The following is a 19,513-nucleotide window of genomic DNA, read 5'->3' on the forward strand; positions in this document are numbered from 1 at the left end:
ACAATCTGAACTTTGATAGCATTTCCCTACCTCCTGCATATCTATTAGCAGAAGATGGAAGCTCCACTGGCTTAGTGTTTGGATACAGTATCTGTCTAATCATTGGCTGACTACTGAATTACACAGAAACAGGGTGACCCTTCTAGGAAGCCAAGTTTAAAAATAAAAGGGAGAATAAAAAACAAATAAAACCAGAGATATTAGTGAGTACATATTGTGGGGGGAGACAGATTTAACAGACTTATCCCAGGCAAGTTACCAAACAATTCAACAACAGCAATGTTTAGGTGAATAAATTATAATTCTGAGTTCCTACAATACGTTACCAAATGCTCAGTTTTTAATTAAAAAGTTATGAGATGTACAAAGGAAAAGGGAAGTGTGACCCATACTTAGGAAAGACGCCAACAGAAACTCTCCAAATAGTCCCAGATTTTTGTATTTAGAATACAAATACTTCAAAAAAAATCTATGCAAATACATTTAAAGAACTAAAGGAAACATGTTTAAAGAATTAAAAGGATGCACGATAACAATGAAACAGCATATTGAGAATCTCAATGAGATGGAAAATATAAAAAAAAAAAAAAGAAAATTCTTCAGTTGAAAGTCCAATAACCGAAATGAAAAATTCACTAAACGGGCTCAACAGATTTGAGATGGCAGAAGGAAGAATACAAGAACATTAGGAGAGAGCTACAGAGATTACCGTATCTGAAGAATACAGAGAAACACAGAACAGGAAAAAGAACAGACATTTAGAAATCTGTCAAGTACCAGCAAACATGCCAGTGTCTGTGTAATACAAGTTCTAGAGGGAGACAAAAGAGAGAAATAGAAAAATCATTTAAAAAGAATAGTAGCTGAAAACTTGCCAAATGTGATGGAAAAATATCAGTTTTTACATGTAACCAACTTAAAAAACCCCAAGAAGGTTTTAAATACAAAGAGATATATAGCCCAATACTTTAGAATTCACCTGCTGAAAGATAAAGAAAAAACCTTGAAAGCAGCAAGAGAAGAATGACTCACGCCAGGGAGGGGACAGCAACATGATTCACAATTGATTTCTCATCAGAAACAATGAGGTAGAAGTAGAAGGCCGTACTCAAAGGGCTGAAAACTAAAAACTGCTAACCAAGAAGTTTATATCCCAATAGATATCCTACAAAATTAAGACATTCCCAGATAAACAATGACTAACAGAATTCCCTGCTGGCAGACCTGCCTTATAAGAAACACTAAAGGAAGTTCTTCAGCCTGACAGGAAGTAACAGCAGGTGGTAACCAGAATCCAAAGGAAGAGATGAAGCACACAGGAGATCATAAATGTGTGGATTAATATGAAAGACTCTATAAATATATTTTTCTCATTTCTTCTCTTAGCATCTTTTAAAGACTTCAGTGTGTATAAGGTAATAATTACAAGAGTGTCTTTGGGGTTTATAATACATAGATGTAATACATAACAAAGATAAAGCAAAGGAGGAGAGAGGAAATGGAACTACCTTGGAGCAAAGTTTTTATATTTTACTAGAATTAAATATTAATCTGAAGTAGATTAAGATAAAGTGCATACTGCAATTCTTAGAGCAAACACTAAGAAAATGGCACAAAAATATAGCAAAAAAAAATCGATAAAAATTAAAGTAGTATACTAGAAAATATCTAATACCAAGAAGATTATAAACGAGGAGCAGAGGAACAAAATAGAGGAGATATATAGAAAACAAATCACAAAATGGAAAATGTAAACTCAAGTATATCAGTAATTACATTAAATGTGAGTGGTCTAAACACCCCCATTCAAAGGGCAAAGGTTGTCTTCATGAAATAGCAAGATCCAATTATATGCTCTCTGTAAGAGATACACTGTAGATTCACGGATACAAACTGGCTGAAAGGAAAAGGATGGAAAAAGATATGCTATGCAACAGGAACCATGAGACAGCCGGAGCCAGCAATATTAATATAAGATAAAACAGACTTTAAGAAATGAAACATTAATACAAAGAGGAGCGTTTTATAATGATAAAAGTTGCATACATCAGGAAGCAATAACAATTAATAACATACACAGACTTAACAAAACAGCCTCAAAAAAATGAGAGCAGACAGTCGAATAATAAGAGTTGAGAATTCCCTTTATCAATAGTCGTAATGTCAACAATGTCATTTATTGTCATCTCAGTAAATGACAGAACAATTGGACGGAATATCAGCAATGATGCAGAAGGCTTGGACAACACTATTAACCAATTTGACCAAATTGATATATATAGGACATTCCTCACAATGACAGTGGAATGTACTTTATTTTCATATACATATAACATCCTTCAGGATATGCCCTAAAATAATAAATCAACTGGTGAACAGATAAAAAAATGCACATCCACACAATGGAGCATTTTCAGCTAAAAAGGAACGACTACTGATATATACAAGAACGTGAATGGACCTCAGAACCCCGATGCTAAAGGAAAGAAGCCTAATGCAAAAGACTACAAAGCATTCCATTTTCATAAAACGTACAGAAAAGGCAAGTTTATAGAGATGGAAAGTAGAGCAATGGTTTCCCAGGCTGGGGGGCGGGAGGGGGATTAACTGCAAATAGTCAGGAGGGAATTTTTCTGTGCCATAGAAGTGTCTGAAAACTGGATTATGGTGATAGCTGTATGCTGCTGCTAAGTCACTTCAGTTGTGTCCGACTCTGTGTGACTCCATAGACAGCAGCCCACCGGGCTCTCTTGTCCCTGGGATTCTCCAGGCAAGAACACTGGAGTGGGTTGCCATGTCCTTCTCCAATGCATAAAAGTGAAAAGTGAAAGTGAAGTCGCTCAGTCGTGTCCGACTCTAGCGACCCCATGGACTGTAGCCTACCAGGCTCCTCCGTCCATGGGATTCTCCAGACAAGAGTACTGGAGTGGGGTGCCATCGCCTTCTCCATACCTCTATAAATTTACCAAAAACTATTTAATTGCACACTTAGAATGAATGAATTTTATGCTATGTAACCTACATGCCCATAAACTGTTAAAGTACAGAAATATAGGAGATAATAACAGATGCTATGAAGAAGAGTAAAGCGAAGAAGAACGGTAGGAACGTCAGGGTAGGATTCAATTTGTGTAGCCATTGGTGTGTGGTTTGCCAAATACTTCCAGCCCTCCCTTCCACACATGCAGCTGGACTGTGCTTCCTGGACCCCTTGTGGTTAGCCGGAGCAAGGAGTTATGAGTGGAGGGTGCCATGTGTGGCTTCCAGACTGAGGATTTCATTGCTGCCATGAGGCCCTTCTAGGGCTCAGTGTCTCCCTTTGCCATCTGGCCTGGCCACCAGCAGCACTTGAGATAAAGGTTGTTCCATTAGCCTAGGCCTCTGAGTTACTGTGGTGGGCAGATGACCTGTGACCCAGTCACGGTGTCACCTATCCCACTGTGACACAGGCAGGCAGGCAGTGAAAGCCTCAGGAGAAGGTGACATTTGGGCAAAAATCTGAGAAGTGAGTTTGCGAGTCATGTGGATATCTGAGGGGGAAGGGTGCTCCAGAGAGATGTGAGAGCACAGCAAAGAGCTGGTATGTTCGAGGAACAGCAAGGAGGCTGGTGTTGCTGGCGCCAGGCAAATGGGCCATGTAGGAGAGGACGTGATGAGTAACGCTGGGCCAGGTGGAGGTGTGACATGGAAATTCCCTGGGGTGTGTTGAGTGAATGACAGGTCTAATCTGATTTGGTTTCAAAGCCTTGTCCCGTTTGTAATATTGAGAAGAGGTGGACAGGCCATGGGTCGACTCAGGAAGACCAGTGAGGGGACCTTTGCAAGAACCCAGGTGAGAGCTGAACTCACGCCCAGCTGCCCTGTCACTCTCCCTGTAAACAATTCCAATCAGTCCGACATTTACAACTTTCGATAGCTGCCTACCTCCCAGGAGAAAGAGCCCAAGTTTCTCAAAGTGGCATCAAGCTACCTTTCCCCTTGAATCGCCCACCACTCCCCTTCCTACCACGTCAGCTCCCCTCTCTCTGAATGTCCTGTACTCCCGGGACATAGTCTTGCCTTCCCACCTGGGTTCTCGTGGTCTCCTCCAAACCCTGTATCACTGCAGGGAGGGGTAATGGTATGCTCCAGAGGAAGGACAAGTCTGCAAAGCCACAGAGTTGGAAAGGCCTGGGGAAGGGGTGTGATGGAGGGTGCCCATGCCAAGCTGCCCCCTGGCCTTGGTCCTGAAGGTCAGACCGTGGGCCGGGGAAGTGGGGACCTGTAGGAATGGCTAGATTCAGGCCTGCCTTCTTCACTGTGGACTCACAGGCCTGGTATGAGCAGAGGCCATCATCTTGCTTCCCACTGTGATTCAGATGCCCAGTGGCTATCCATGGAGGGTCAGCTAAAAGAAGCCACCAGTACTTGAGAGCCAGGCAGCTCAGTGAGCAGAATATTTGGGAAGTTGGAAGCAAAGAGACTGCAGCTGGTCTGACCAAGCAAGACCGTGGCACAGGGATAGGTCACAAGAGGTAGATTTAAGGGTGGTGCCCATGCCTGGGTGAGAGTTTTAGCACAGGGTCCCCCGAGTGAAAGGCCAAGACTTGTGTAGAAGCCGGCCTCTGGCTTCCTGCTACACAGCAGGTCCACAAGTTGACAAAATTATGGGCAGAACGATTAAGTGAAGCACAGCAGCTCAATTTAACCCTGAAGAATCTTCTGTTTGCCCCAATTGTCTGAAAATTTCAGTTAAAAGCAAGCTCAAGTTCCCCAACAATTTCCTCTAGAATGTATCCAGGTGAGAGAGAGAAAAGGAGGGTCAGAGAAAGGCAGGCAGACGGACAGAGAGAAACAGGGAGAGGAAGAGGAGACAGAGCTGACCTAGAAAGACCAGGGATGGGGTGCGGACGAGTCCCCCGCGTTGGATGACTCTCCTGTCCTTTCCAAAGCCTTCCTGAGACTAGCATAGCTGCTCCTTTCATACGAAGCTGACAAGCCGTGGTCAGATAACACTTTAAAAATTAATTCAACCTAAAGGAATAAAGTTCTGATGCGTGCTGTAATATGGATAAACCTCCAAAGCATTACACCAAGTCAAAGAAGCCAGACATGGCAGAACACACACTGCGTGATTCCATGGATGAGAAAGATCCAGAATGGGTAATCCCACAAAGAGAGGAAGCAGACTCGGGGCGGCCAGGGCTGGGGAAGGTGGGGAGCAGCCTTTTCACGTGGATGGGATTTTTTTTGGGGGGTTATGAAAATGTTTTGGAACTAGAGAGAGGTGATGGTTGTGGGACATCTTGAAATTGCCACTGAACTAATTACTCGCTTTAAAATGGTTAATTTTAAATGAAGTTCATCATAAGAAAAAACTAAATTCTTTAAATTTAGGTATCTTGTGCAAGAGCCCCTTTGCCCTTTCCTCAAAGAATCAGCATCCTATGAAGGTGGGGGACATTTGGCACACCATGGAAATCTGATAGCTGGAACCTTTCGAAAAAGTAAGTTTGTGGTAAGTTTCTGTTTGCCTCAGTCTTCAAAAATTTCAGTTAAAAGCAAGCTCAAGTCCCCCAGTAATCTCCTCTAGAATGTACCAGGGTGAGAGAGATGATCCCATAAACCCATCTGAGAGAAAAATACCTTGAGATTTTACAGCACCCCCGACCCAATGCATTAGGCCTGAACAGAGGTCAAGGCTAATGTCAGCTGCTACCCACTCCCTGCTGTAAAAAGGAAGCTCCAGAGGAGTTAGACACGTGACAAGGACCTGCAGCACGCGTCTAGCCCGGGTGAGATCCTGGGGACCTGGCTTTGTGAACACAGGGCTTGATCCTGCACCCCTGTGGAGCCCTGTGCAGACCAGCGCGAAGGCCGCCGTGTGACCTGGGGCCTCTCTGGGCTCTGTCTGGAGGCCTGGCGGCACACGAAGTTTACCTGGCAACTGCTGATGCCCACAGCCCGCCCCGCACCAATTAAGCCTGACCTCCAGCATTCAAGAATGCCTGGGGAGGGCCTTCCCTGGTGTGCTGCACTTCCGCTGCAGGGGACATGAGTTCAATCCCTGGTTGGGGAACCAAGATTTCCAGGCTGTACAATGCAACCGCCGCCCCGCCCTCCGCCCCCGCCAATGCCTGGGGATTTTTAAGAACTGCGGCGTGATTCTAACATACAGCCGGGTTGCATGCCACTGACTGTGCTTCTCTGGCTAGCATCCAGGATTTCGATCGTCACCTGAAGGCACCGAGGCCCAGAGAACAAGCGATGTCGCAGCACAAGCCCTCAGCCAGCCAGGCACGACTCTCCCCCTAGCCAGCGCTTGTATGCCCACCCAGTGGTTGCCCCACTTTGTCTAAGTTATCTCCGGGACAGCCTACTGCAGACTACTGACCCACTCCAGCGTTCTTGCCTGGAGAATCCCAGGGATGGGGGAGCCTGGTGGGCTGCCATCTCTGGGGTTGCATAGAGTCGGACACGACTGAAGCGACTTAGCAGCAGCAGCAGAACCGTCCTTGCTGTTTCTGAATGAACTGCTGGGCTTGACTGCTTCCAAGCAAGATACAGGGCAGCCTCAGGATGCACCGCCTTCCCTGTGATGACTTTTTGCACCTGTGGTCTGTGGGTACACAGATTCTCACAGAATCTGACTGTCATCAGAGCCCTGAGCCACTGCAGCCAGGGCCCCTGACAGTCGTGGTCATGTTGAAGGCTCTGTTTTTCAGGCAGACATAACCAGCTCCTGAGTTCAGGGGTCAGGGCTAGGCCATCAGTCAGTGCCCGGGTCCTGATCACAGACACCCCTAGATGCTTTCTCTCAGCTTATAAGACCGAGATAGCTCCTTTGGGTGGCCTCAGGTGACCCCATCCCCCAGGCAAGAAGCTAAGAACAAAGGTAATCATACTCCACATACAATAAAATCAACTTCTTACCGAAATATCTGGCTGCCAGTGTCCTCCTTTTGCTGGGAGCCGTCGGCAGCATAACGAAGCTGGCGCTCTATGTGCAAGCTTTCCTGTATGTCCTCTTTATAAAGAACCAACCACATCCTCAAGCAGACAGGCTAATTCCTGTTTTCCAGTAATAGGAGATCAGCATCTATAGAAAAGAAATATATTTAGAATGCCCTTTATCTCGTGCTTTCTTGGATTTCAAACAAGAAGCTTCTCTATGAGGAATGAGTCCTTTAAATGCAAGCGTCCTAGGGACTGTGGAATGGCGTTGGGCAAGTCACAGACCACCGGGTATCAGTTCCTCAAATCTGCAGAATGGGAACAAGGATGAACCACACCTCAGAGTGAACGGAGGGTCAATAAGATGGTGGGTATAAAATGGCAAAGCCCTTCACACCTGTCAGATATGTCTAATCTTTTCAATCGGCTGGCCTCGATTTAAAAGGAGATTTTAAAAGCTGTTTAAAAAACCAGCTGCAAACAGTGACCTGCAAACGTGAACTGTGATTTGCAAACCCTCACCTGGTGTGCACAGCAGTCCTGTGAGTGGGGAGACGAAGGACACGGGCCCCACACCCGGATGGGGAAACACAGCCCCAGCAGCGCCCACGGCAGACCCTCACCCTGGCACACTGCGACTAACAGCATGGCATCTCATTCCATTTCTAGAGCTTTAGCATCATCATCGCGTATTTTATAGCTGTGGAAAATGAAAAAGAAAAATCCTGATTAGAAAACAGCCAAGTGACATTTCTGTAGCCCTCAGCATCACTGACACGTGGTGCTGGCGACCGCCGGAAAGGCAGGGGCATGTCATCCTATTTAAATATGCAGGGAGTTTACACAGACTGAGCCCGACTCCCGGGGGCAGGGACAGCCAAGAGAACATTCTCTCGACCACCTTTCTTGTCTCCTTTGCTCCCCTGCCTCTGCTGTGTTGAATTTGCCTCATGTTTGTGATTATAGAACCAATCACTGTTTCTTTTTAAAGACTTTTTAAATATGAGCCATTTAAAAGTTTATTTTATTGAACTTGTTACAATACTGGTTTTGTTTTTTTGGCCTGAGGCATGTAGAGTCTTAGCTCCCTGTTCAGGGATGGAACCCACAACCCCCGCATTGGAAGGCAGTCTTCACCACTGGACTTCCAGGGCAGTCCCCCAGTTAGTGTTACACAGATAGAGCAAGCGCCCGCGGTCATTGTGGGCGTGTCCCTTCCACTCCCGACTGCGGCGTTGGCACGGCACTCAGCGGGCTGCACCCCGCTCCATGCCTTGGTGACCAGGCACAGCTCCTGCTTCTGGTGTTCTCAGGGGAACACAGGGACAGCTCGGTAGAGGGGCCAGGCTTGTTCTGCGGACTGACCCGGGGAAGCTGGGCACAGAAGCTGGTGGGTGAGAGTGAAACTGCTGGAAGAGAACAACAAAGCCCCAACGAGAGACGGCAGCATGTCCTTGGGACCAAGCAAACAGTGGCTTGGCTTGCAAAGGGAAGTCGGGGCAAAGAGCAGAGTGAGAAGAGAGATGGAGCCCAAAGCAGAGAGGCAGCGGCAGAGCAAAGCCAAGGAACCAGAGGAGCGCCAAGCCTGAGAACCTTGAAACCGGAACAGACCTCAGAGAACTTTGGGGACAGAGTGACATCTCTTCACACCCTCTAAGCACACAAGGCTGGGAAGGTGATGGAGGGGGTGGGGAGTGAGAGGAAGACGCCATTGCATGACCTGGGGTAGTAGTGGCTTTAGAATTAAAAACTCTGGGTTTGTGTCCAGGCCCAGTTTTTTTTTTTAAGTAGTGTCAATATGGACATGTGGCTGAAATAGGGCTACCAGACTTAGCAAATAAAAATATGGAATTCCCTGTTATATAGTATAAATGTGCTACAAATATTTCAAGGGATATAACATCTACTATAAAGGTACTGTTGCTATTCATTGTTAGTAACTGATCTAAATTCTGATTTAACTCTGTGACCTATATTTTATCTGGCAACCATATGCCTTCTTTTTTTTTTTTTTTTAACCATATGCCTTCTGAGTATCCATTTTTAGCTTTGGTCAAAAGAGGATGATTAGGTAAGATTCTTTCAGTTGCTGGAAACAAAAAAGACAATTAAAATTGGCTTAGAAGATAAGAGGAGTATTTTGGCTTCTTTATTGAGGAAGTTCTCATGATATGGACTTCAGGTATGGCTAGATCCTGCAGTTTGACAACGTCAACCAAGTCAGACTCTCCCTCTGCCCCAGTTCTCCAGTTTGCTTCCTGAGGTGTCTGCTTCATCTTCATTAAGGCTGCCTTATTAAAAAATGCTAGAGTGGAGATCAAAGTGGGGGAGCAGAAGGACCTGAAGCACACCTCCTCCCACAAAGACATCAAAAATACATCTACACGCAGAACAGTTTTCACAGAATACTCACTGAACTCCGGCAGAAGACCTCACAAAACCAAACCGCAAAAAGATCACCATATAACTAGGTAGAACAGAAGAAGAAAAGGAATTGGGATGGGACCTGTGTCCCTGGAAGGGAGCTGTGGAAGAGGAAAGGTTCCCTCATCCTGGGAATGCCCTTCGCCGCCTGGGAGATCAGCCAGGATAGACAGGGGACTTCAGAGGCTCCGAGGTGAGTGCAGCAACCAGCCTGTGGCAGGTAGGGCAGAGAGAGACTGGCACATATGGCCCCGGCCAACTCACTGCACTCCCCAGCCCGAGAAGCACGCCTGCCAGTGTGTGCAGCGGCTGGATACAGAAACTCAGGCTTCAGCAGACAGGCCAGGGGAGAGGACGTGGTGTGGCTGCACAGACAGATGGAAGGGCCTGGAGTGTGGTGCAGACTGCAGCTGGGGGTGTACGCGGTCTGGATCCCGGGTCCACGACAGGAGCCCCTCTGTCAACACATGTGAAGGGAGGGGCACTTGGCCCTGCCATACCAGCCTTGTTTTGGCATGCTCAGAGTGGGCACAGCTCCACCATCAGAGGCTCTGGGAGCACATAAGTGCAGGGAGATTGCCCACACGTGGAGGCAGGGCTGAAATCTGAGCCAGTTCCCCATGGGTGCACAGCTTGTAAGTGGGGATGAAATCTGAGTTGATTTCTTGAGGCTGCCTGTGAGATTTAGGCGGAAATATGCGAGTGCAGCACCTGTGGGACATCCAAGGGGATTACTGGCACACCCCTGGCTGGGCCGGGTCTCCTATCAGCAATGGTGGGGTTTCAAGGGTACACTTACTCAGAGAAGGGGCCAAGGACTGGGCTGATTCCCAGCATTACCATGGAGCGTCTGGGTGCACGACTGTGGTGGGTGCTGGTGGATCTGCACCAATGGCTTTCTTAGCACAGCGTCTAAGGGACATCTGGGCTGATGGTCTGTATTCTCACGGCTGAAGTGGGGCTGAGGGCAGCGCCACAACCGTGCACTCTGTAAGCACACACGAGTGGCGGATGACGTCACAGAGCATATGTCCCAGTGGGCAGCTCCTGCGGAGGGATACTCAGTGGCTCCACCCCCAGCAGGACTCCAGTCCCAGTTATCTCACATTGCAGCTTAGAACTGGATCTGGGGGCTTCTAATTCAACACCTGGGGAGCAGACTCTGCCCTAATGGGCAAAAAGGAGGCCCCAGTCAACATCCAGTGCAAACTCTGTTCACCAAAACACCAATCACATCCCCCGCCAAGGGGACAATGACCAGCACACCCTAAGGAAAAGACATGGCAAGCATCCATACCAATAACAGCCCTTGCACCAAAAGTATTAGACTCACGCAGGCGACACTCCCATATAAAAATAGCCCTTCAAGACCACAGCAGAAAACTGTTTTTCCTAAGTTCAGAGTCAGAGAAATATAAGAAAAATAAAGAAGGAGAGGAAGTACCCCCAATAAAAGAACAAGAAAATCCCCTGAAAGAAACAATGAAATAGACCTTTCCAGTCTACCAGACCCTGAGTTCAAAAGAGGGTAATAAAAATACTGAAAGGATTAAGAAAAGCTATTGATAGAAATGTTGATCACTGCAACAAGAAACCAGGAACCATAAAGAGGAGCCAATCAGAATTAGAAAACACAACAGCTAAGATGAAAACCAAGCTAAAGACAACCAAGAGAAAACGAAATAACGCAGAAGAATGAGTAGGTGATCTGGAAGACGGAAGAATGGAAGTCACCCGTTCAGAACAGCAGATAGGAAGACAAATTAAAAAAAAACATGATACATGAAACTTATGGGATAACATAAAGTGTGCCAATCTATGCATAATAAAGGATTTCAGAAGGAGGAAAAAGAGAAAGGGGACTGAAAACAGCAAAAGTTGAGACAAAGGGAGGATTCTAAAGGCAGCAAAAGAAAAAGAGTAACATGGAAGCTATCAGCTGCTTTCTCTACTGCAGGACAGAGGGGTGTGGCAAGGTGTACTCAAAGTCTTGAAAGGGAAAAACCTGCAACCTGTATTGTCAGGATACTCTAACCAGCAAGATTATCATTTAGAACAGAAGAAGAAATAAAGAATTTCTCAGGTAAGCAAAAACTAAAAGAATACAGCAATTCTAAGCCTATTATATTAATAAAAGAAATATTGAAAGTTCTTTTCTAAATAGAAAATAAACAAAAATCTTTAGGAAAGAGAAAAATCAAATCAGGAAAAGCAAATATAAAAAAAGATTGTATAGAGATCACTTAAAAAGCAAGTACAGTACATAGATTAAAAAAATTAAAAAATTTTATGAAAGTGATTATAACTACCATGAACAGCAAAAGGATAACATGAAGATGTAAAATAAGACATTAAAATCATAAAATGTGGGAAAGGAGAGTAAGAAAATTAAATTTTTTTTTAAAGAATGTGTTTGAGCTTATATGACTACCAGCATAAGCCAAATAGATATAGTAATGTGTTAACATACTTGGAAACGAGAATAACCATAAATAAAAAAACATATAATAGATTCACAAAACTAAAAAGAACAGAACTCAAGCATAATGCAAAAGAAAACCAATAAACCACAAAAGGAAAAACAGAAAGGAAAGGAACAAAGAAGAAATACAAAACCAACTGGAAAGCAAGGTTTAAAATGGCAATAAACACATACCTGGCAATAATCACCTTAAGTGTCAATGAACTAAATGCTCTGAACAAAAGACAGAGTAGCAGTTGTGGTTTAGTCGATAAGTTGTTTTCTGACTCTCTTGTGACCCCAGGGACTGTAGCCTGCCAGGCTCCTCTGTCCATGTGATCTCCCAGGCAAGAATACCGGAGTGGGTTGCACTTCATTTTCCAGGGGATCTTCCTGACCCAGGGATCGAAACCATGTCTCCTGCATTGGCAGGCAGAGTCTTTACCACTGAGCTACCTTACATTTCTTTACACTAACAATAAAATAGAGGAAGAAAAAGTAAGAAAAAAAATCGCTTTTAAAATTGCATAAACAATGCTTAGGAATAAACCTGACCAAGAAGGTGAAAGACTCACATGTTGAAAGCTATAAAACACCAATAAAGGAAAATGAGTCAAAGAAATGGAAAAATAGCCCATGCTCTTGGATTGGAAGAATTAATATAGCTTAAATGGCCAGATTACCCAAAGCACGTTACAGATTTAAAGAGATCCCTATCAAATTACCCATGAAATTTTTCACAGAACTACAACAAATAATCCTAAAATTTATACTGAGTCACAAAAGACCCTGAATTACCAAAGCAATTCTGAGGAAAAAGAACTGAGCTGGAGGCATAACCCTCCTAGATTTCAGAGAATATTACAAAGCTACAGTAATCAAAACAGCACAGTACTGGCACAAAAACATGGATTAATGGAACAGGACACAGAGCCCAGGTAAACCCACACACCTACAGACAACTAACCTTTCACAGAAGAGGCAAGAATATACAGCGGGGAAAAGACAGTCTCTTCAGTAAGAGGTGCTGGCATAACGGGGCAGCTACATGTAAATGAATGAAATTAATCTAACACCATACACAAAAATAAACTCAAAATAGATTAAAAACCTACATGTAATACCAGACACTATAAAACTCATAGAGGAAAACACAGAACACTCTTTGAAAGGAATTGCAGCAATATTTTTTGATCTGTCTCCTACAGTAATGGAAATAAAAGGAAAAATAAACAAGTTGGACCTAATTTAACTTAAAAGCTTTTGTATAGCAAAGGAAACCATAAATAAAACAAAAAGACAACCTACAGAATAGGAGAAAATATTTGCAAATGATGAGACCAACAAAGGATCAATTTCCAAAATATACAAACAGCTCATATATCTCAGTATTAAAGAAAACAAAACCCCAAATCTCAAAGATGCACAGAAGATCTAAATAGACATTTCTCCAAAGAAGACATACAGATGGCCAACAGGCACATGAAAAGGTGCTCAACATCACTATTAGAGAAATGCAGATCAGAACTACAGTGAGACACCACCCCACACCGGTCAGAAAGGCACCACCAAAAAGTCTACAAATAATACGTGTTGGAGAGAGTGTGAAGAAAAGGGGACCCCCTACGCTGTTTGTGGGAATGTGAATTGGCACAGCCGCCACGGAGAACAGTGCAGAGATTCCTTAAAAAGCTAAAAACAGGGCTAGCGTGTGGTCCAGCAATCTCATTCCCCAACAAATACCTGGAGAAAACTCTAACGGAAAAAGATATATGCTCTCTGACGTTCACAGCAGCACTAATTACAATAGCCAAGACATGGAAGTAACCCAAACACCCAACTACAGATGAACGGATAAAGAAAACACACAGGGCCTCAGGCCTCTGTCTCCTCTGTGTCAAGTGCCCTGGGCAGGCCCCTGCCTCTCCCTGCCCGCCTGCATCAGAGTACAGGGGGCATGACTGCACCATATATGACATACATGTATCTCTATGCACATATATACATGACGGAATATTACTTAGCCATAAAAACGAATGCCATAACATCATTCGCAACAACATGGACGGACCCAGGGATTATCATATTAGATGAAGTAAGGAAGAAGAGAAACGTAATTCCGTAAGATATCACTTACGTGTGGGATCTAAAACGATGCAAATGAATTTATATACAAAATAAAAACAGACGTAGAAAACGAACTTATGGTTATTACCAAAAGGGCAAAGGTGGGCGGAGGATAAATTAGAAATTTGGGAATAAGAGATACACTCTGCTATATATAAAGTAGACGAACAACAGGGTCCTACTGTATAGCACTGGGAACTATATTTGATATATTGTATTAATCTATAATGGAAAAGAATCTGAAAAAGAATATATATGCATACATATGTGTATATTCACATACATAAAACGAGATCACTGTGCCGTACACTAGAAACCAACACAACACTGTAAATCAGGGATGCTTCGATTAAACAAGATGTCAAGGTAATTCAGCGGAAAAGGAGAGTCTTTTCATAAATGACATTGGAAAGAAATAGACACAAGGAAAAGAATGAATATCATACACACAAACTAACACAAAATGAAGCACAGCCCTAACATCTACTTCTGCTTTATTGACTACGCCAAAGCCTTCGACTGTGTGGATCACAACAAACTGGAAACTTCTTAAACAGATGGGAATACCAGACCACCTGACCTGCCTCCTGAGAAATCTGTATGCAGCCCAAGAAGCAACAGTTAGAACTGAAGATGGAACAACGGACTGGTTCCAATTTGGGAAAGGACTACGTCAAGGCTGTATATTGTCACCCTGTTTATTTAACTTATATGCAGAGTACCTTGTGCAAAATGCCAGGCTGGATGAAGCACCAGCTGGGATCAAGATTGCTGGGAGAAATATCAATAATCTCAGATATGCAGATGATACCACTCTTATGGCACAAAGCAAAGAGGAACTGAAGAGTCTCTTGATGAAAGTGAAAGAGGAAAGTGAGAAAGCTGGCTTGAAACTCAATATTCAGAAACGAAGATCATGGCATCTGGTCCCATCACTTCATGGCAAATAGATGGAGAAACAATGGAAACAGTGACAGATTATTTTTTGGGCTCCAAAGTCACTGCAGATGGTGACTGCAGCCATGAAATTAAAAGACGCTTGCTCATCGAAAGAAAAGCTATGACAAATCTAGACAGCGTATTAAAAAGCAGAGACATCACTTTGCTGACAAAGGTCCGTCTAGTCAAAGCTATGGCTTTTCCAGTAGTCATGTATGAATGTGAGAGTTGGACCATAAAGGAGGCTGAGCACCAAAGAATTGATGCTTTTGAACTGTGGTGCTGGAGAAGACTCTTGAGAGTCCCTTGGACTGCAAGGAGATCCAACCAGTCCATTCTGAAGGAGATCTGCCCTGGGATTTCTTTGGAGGGAATGATGCTGAAGCTGAAACTCCACTACTTTGGCCACCTCATGCGAAGAGTTGACTCATTGGAAAAGACTCTGATGCTGGGAGGGATTGGGGGCAGGAGGAGAAGGGGACGACAGAGGATGAGATGCCTGGATGGCATCACTGACTCGATGGACGTGAGTCTGAGTAAACTCCGGGAGTTTGTGATGGACAGGGAGGCCTGGCGTGCTGCGATTCATGGGGTCACGAAGAGTCGGACACGACTGAGCAACTGAACTGAACTGATGGCTAAAGTTGAAGCTCCAATACTGTGGCTACCTGATGAGAAGGACTGACTCATTGGAAAAGTCCCTGATACTGGGAAAGACTGAAGGCAGAAGGAGAAGGGGATGACAGAGGATGAGATGGTTTGATGGCATCACTGACTCGATGGACATGACTTTGAGCAAGCTCCGGGAGTTGGTGATGGACAGGGAGGCCTGGTGTGCTGTAGTCCATCGGATCGCAAAGAGTCAGACATGACTGAGTAGCTAACACTTTCACTTTACTTTTTCTTCAAAATATAATTTCAGGAGCTCCAGTGGCACAATCGGTTAGCGTGCGGTACTTATACAAAATATAATTTCAGCACATAACCAATAAGAGATTATTGATGAGAAAAAAAATTGCTGGACACCAACTTCAGGAGTTAATTCTTCCTCCTTCATGTGTAGCAGGAAGAAGAAATATATCCCCTAGTGAGTCTCTTAGAAGTGCTGGGAAGCTCTCCCTCTCTATTTCTTCAAACATCTCTTCCCTCATGACCTTGACTGGGCAAACAATCCATCCCTGAAACAATCCTGATGGTTGTGGAAAGTGGTGCATTGATTGCCTAAAGCAACCTGCTCTCATCTGCTGGGCGGCGCTGGCTTGCACAATGCATCTGGGCTGGTCCAGAGTAGAGGAAGATGCTAAAAGAGATGCCAGGGCACTGTGATCAAGAAGAGGGGAGAAGGGCTCTAAAAATACAATGTCCCCTGCAGGGTGCTCTAAGGGTAAGGTAAATGAGGCTGACCCCTGTGTGAGTGTGAGTGTGTGTGTGTGTGTGTGTGTGTGTGTGTGTGTGTGTGTGTGTGTAATAACGTTAGTTCTTCCTCTTGGACGTGTTGATGGCCCTTCTTACCTTTCCAAACCCCTGCCCTTTCTCCTGGCCAAGTCTATGCCCCAATCTCAGCTCTGCCGTCTCAGAACAGAGGCCTCCCTGGGAGACGGCAGCGGGGCCTCTGTCCTACCTGTGCCAGGCGCCCTGCCCCTCACTGCCCACTTGCAGCAGGGGGGAATGCATACGTGTATGAGTGTGGGGGGCATGATTTGCATCACGAGGGTTCTGGTTGGAGGCGTGACCTTCACTGACCCCAGCCTGCAGTGAAATGACAAGGCCCAGGGCCATGGGCATCTGCTTTGAGGAAAATGTGGGTGGAAGGGCTGGTATGGTGGGTTCTGCTCTCCAGCTGGGGGAGAGGGGCAAGAGACTGCTCTCTAACCACCCACCCCAGCCCTTGCCTGCCCCTCACCTACCTTTCTCGGCAGCTGTGTTCCAGGGCAGGCGACAGCCCAGTTAAGCTCAGCACAGAAGGGGCACAGCTCCCCTGCCTGTGGCACTGTGCCCTGAAGAACAGTCCTGGCGAGCCAGCTGGGGGATGTCTCAGCCAGGAGCAGCTCTGGCTGGCACTGGCCACATAGCCAGCGGGCTCCCTGTAGGGGCGGGTCTGGGAGCACCGGGTCTTCCTGGATCCAGGCCAGATGCCCGGTACCTGGGCATCACCTCACCCACAGGCATTACTAAAAGCGACAGCTAGCACTTAGTAGGCAGTGCCTGTAGACCAAGCACATGAACTTGACAGCACCCAGAGGTGAGTGTTTCAGTGGGGTTGTGAGCCACCCCGAGTCACAGAGTTTAACACGGTGAAGGTGTGGGGATTCAAACCCAGATTGCTCTTGCATTCCCTGCCCTCCCATCCTTCATGGTCCTGGACTGGCCTCCCCATGTCTTCACCCTATGGTTCCTCATTCATCTCCCAGTGGGTTCCCTGCTGCCAGCGGGTGTGAGCACAGGGTACATGACACCCATCACCGGGGGGACATCTGGGCCCAGAAGGCGAGGGGCTGGCCCAGGTTTCCAGGAAAGCTGCCCGGTGGTGCCAGGCCAGGGTCTGCTCACCTGATACGGGGACCTGGACGCCTCCATTTCCCAGAACCTGGTGGGAGTTCCCTCTTTTTAAGGCACTGCCCGGGGGAAGCGCCGGCTCCCTGCCCCCTCTCGTCACCCCGGAGGCCCTCCGTGGCCTTGGCCCTGCCCCCAGAACCCATGTGACCAGCGGGCAGGGGAGGCGGGCAGGACCAGGAGGAAGCTGCCCAGGACGAACATCGTCAGTCGGATCCAGGCTCCCCGGCTCCTCAGGGCCTCTGGGGATGGTGCGCTGACGGCCGTCCTTGGCCTGCTAAGAGGCTGCCGCAGCCTCGGCTCAGGAAATATTCCGCGGGTGCGGCTGACCTCTGCCAGGAAAGGATGGGGCAGGGCGGCTCGCAGTGGCGAGCCTGGGGTTTGACTTGGTGCAGCGCGCCCCCTGGTGGGCACCCTCATGCACTGCTTCCCACGCCCCGGGACCTCTCCCTCGCAGCCCCATCTGTGCATCCCTCCGGCCTCTGGACCCGCCAACGTCAATTCGCCCCACCCTCATCTGTGGCCTCACCTTTCCGGGGGCCAGGGGCGGCTCGCAGGGTATGCGGGCTTCCTGGGGCTTCCTGTGCAGGCTTCCTCCGAGCAGAGCAGCTGAATTGCGCACAGCTGATCCAGTTCTGTCTGGAGTGAGGGGAGGAAGTTGGGGCTGGAGAAGTCATTAGCAGGGGAGGAGCCCGCAGGTTGCAGAGGGAGGAGCTGGGCCACTTTTCAAAGTTCCAGCATCACCCAGATCTCCCCAGTCTGTGGATTGGGAAGCAGGTCAGAAACATCCGGTCCATTTCCCAAGGTGACAGATTGCATCTCTGAGACTTCAAACCAAGGTCTGCAGCTGATTGCAAAGCTTTTGAAAATCAAGGCTAAGGAGGGAAGTAGGCAGGTGGCCCTCAGTCTCCTGCCTCCCAGTGGGGCTCTGGTCCGCAAAGAGCCCCTTTTGCTGAGAGTGGACTCAGAGTGGCCCCTCACTCTTGTCCTCCCTGACCAAGGCAGGGGGAGCTGACCATGGACTGGTGCCTGATTCGGCATCTCGGCAGAGCAGGGGCTGGGGTGGAGGCTCCATCATTCCAGGCTCAGGGAGGGGATGATGGCCAAGGCGGATGATCACTCACCCTAATCACTGCGATAACCTCTTGCCAGCCCTTGGGGACTGCTGGGAGTGGGGCAGGGTGGGCCATCGTGGAGACACACTGCTGGCACAGGTAAGGAGGCCCATAACCTGAGCCAGGGCCAGAGCTCAGGGATCCTGAGGATCAAGATGTAATGTCCTGCTCTTGGCCTTTCTAGGGGGACTCAGCTGGAAAGCAGCAGACCGGGCCTTCTCTGTGCTTGCACCGACGCGGGCTAGCGCTCTGTCCAGGCCTTCTGGGGGAGGCTGGAGCTGGCGTGGAAAGAACGAGGGTGTTGGAGTCAAGCACCATTGAATCTGAGTCCTGCCATGGACCCTTCCCAGCTGGGTTAGTTACACTGTCTCTCGGCAGCCCATTCCCAATCTGTAAAATAAGAATGATAATATAGCGGACTCCAGGGTCTGTTGTGAGGATTGAGGAGGTAAGTCATGCAGAGAACTCGGTTACATGCCTGTGCCAGTTCTCACGGCTGTGAGGCCTCGGCACCGAACAGGGACCCATGACAGGCTGGTTTCCTCCATATTTCTCCATCTTCAGTGGCAGCATTAATTAAGGCAGTGTATAGTTCTTAAATTGGATTTCTTGCACAGTTTAATAAACTCTGTGTTGTAATTTAACACAATAAATCAAAAAGTAAGCCCTTTTTAGAAGGTGGGATTACCACCTTAAAGTCAAACTCTCCCAAGTAATTTGAATGCCTGAGTTTGAATTTGTATTTAGAATCAAATTGGCAGCAGGTGACACAGAACGTGTCTGTAACGTTTAGCATGTGGGGCCCTGTGAAGCAGATCTCTGGGGGAGCCAGCAGCCAGAGTCTGGGACTTTTCTGAGACCTCCTGGGTGACTGGGCGAGGACCCACACCCTCACCAGGAATCTGTCACCATCACTGAGTTAACTGGCTTCCATGAAAGGAACGGTTCTGTGTAGGGGCTC

At 46.7% G+C, this 19,513-nt stretch overlaps 1 protein-coding gene across 5 annotated transcripts in view; it reads right to left on the minus strand.

The window, feature by feature from the left end:
- The window catches only part of ARHGAP22 (Rho GTPase activating protein 22), a 179,512-nt gene extending 161,441 nt beyond the window's left edge, over positions 1-18,071 (minus strand). For 2 of the 5 annotated variants that reach the window (XM_070782228.1, XM_070782227.1), the window contains exon 1: positions 6,913-7,178. Coding sequence is in view for 3 of the 5 variants with exons in the window: in XM_019954121.2 (XP_019809680.2) it covers positions 6,913-6,964 (52 nt within the window). In the remaining 2 variants the exon portion in view is untranslated. Of the gene's footprint in view, positions 1-6,912; positions 7,179-7,455; positions 7,634-10,156; positions 10,329-17,434; positions 17,555-17,966 lie in introns of those variants that run through there. The other 3 variants (XM_019954121.2, XM_070782225.1, XM_019954123.2) reach the window with 3 other exon arrangements.
- Positions 18,072-19,513: the final 1,442 nt, after the last annotated feature.

Source organism: Bos indicus, chromosome 28, assembly GCF_029378745.1.
Source record: "Bos indicus isolate NIAB-ARS_2022 breed Sahiwal x Tharparkar chromosome 28, NIAB-ARS_B.indTharparkar_mat_pri_1.0, whole genome shotgun sequence".
Lineage (NCBI taxonomy): Eukaryota > Metazoa > Chordata > Mammalia > Artiodactyla > Bovidae > Bos > Bos indicus.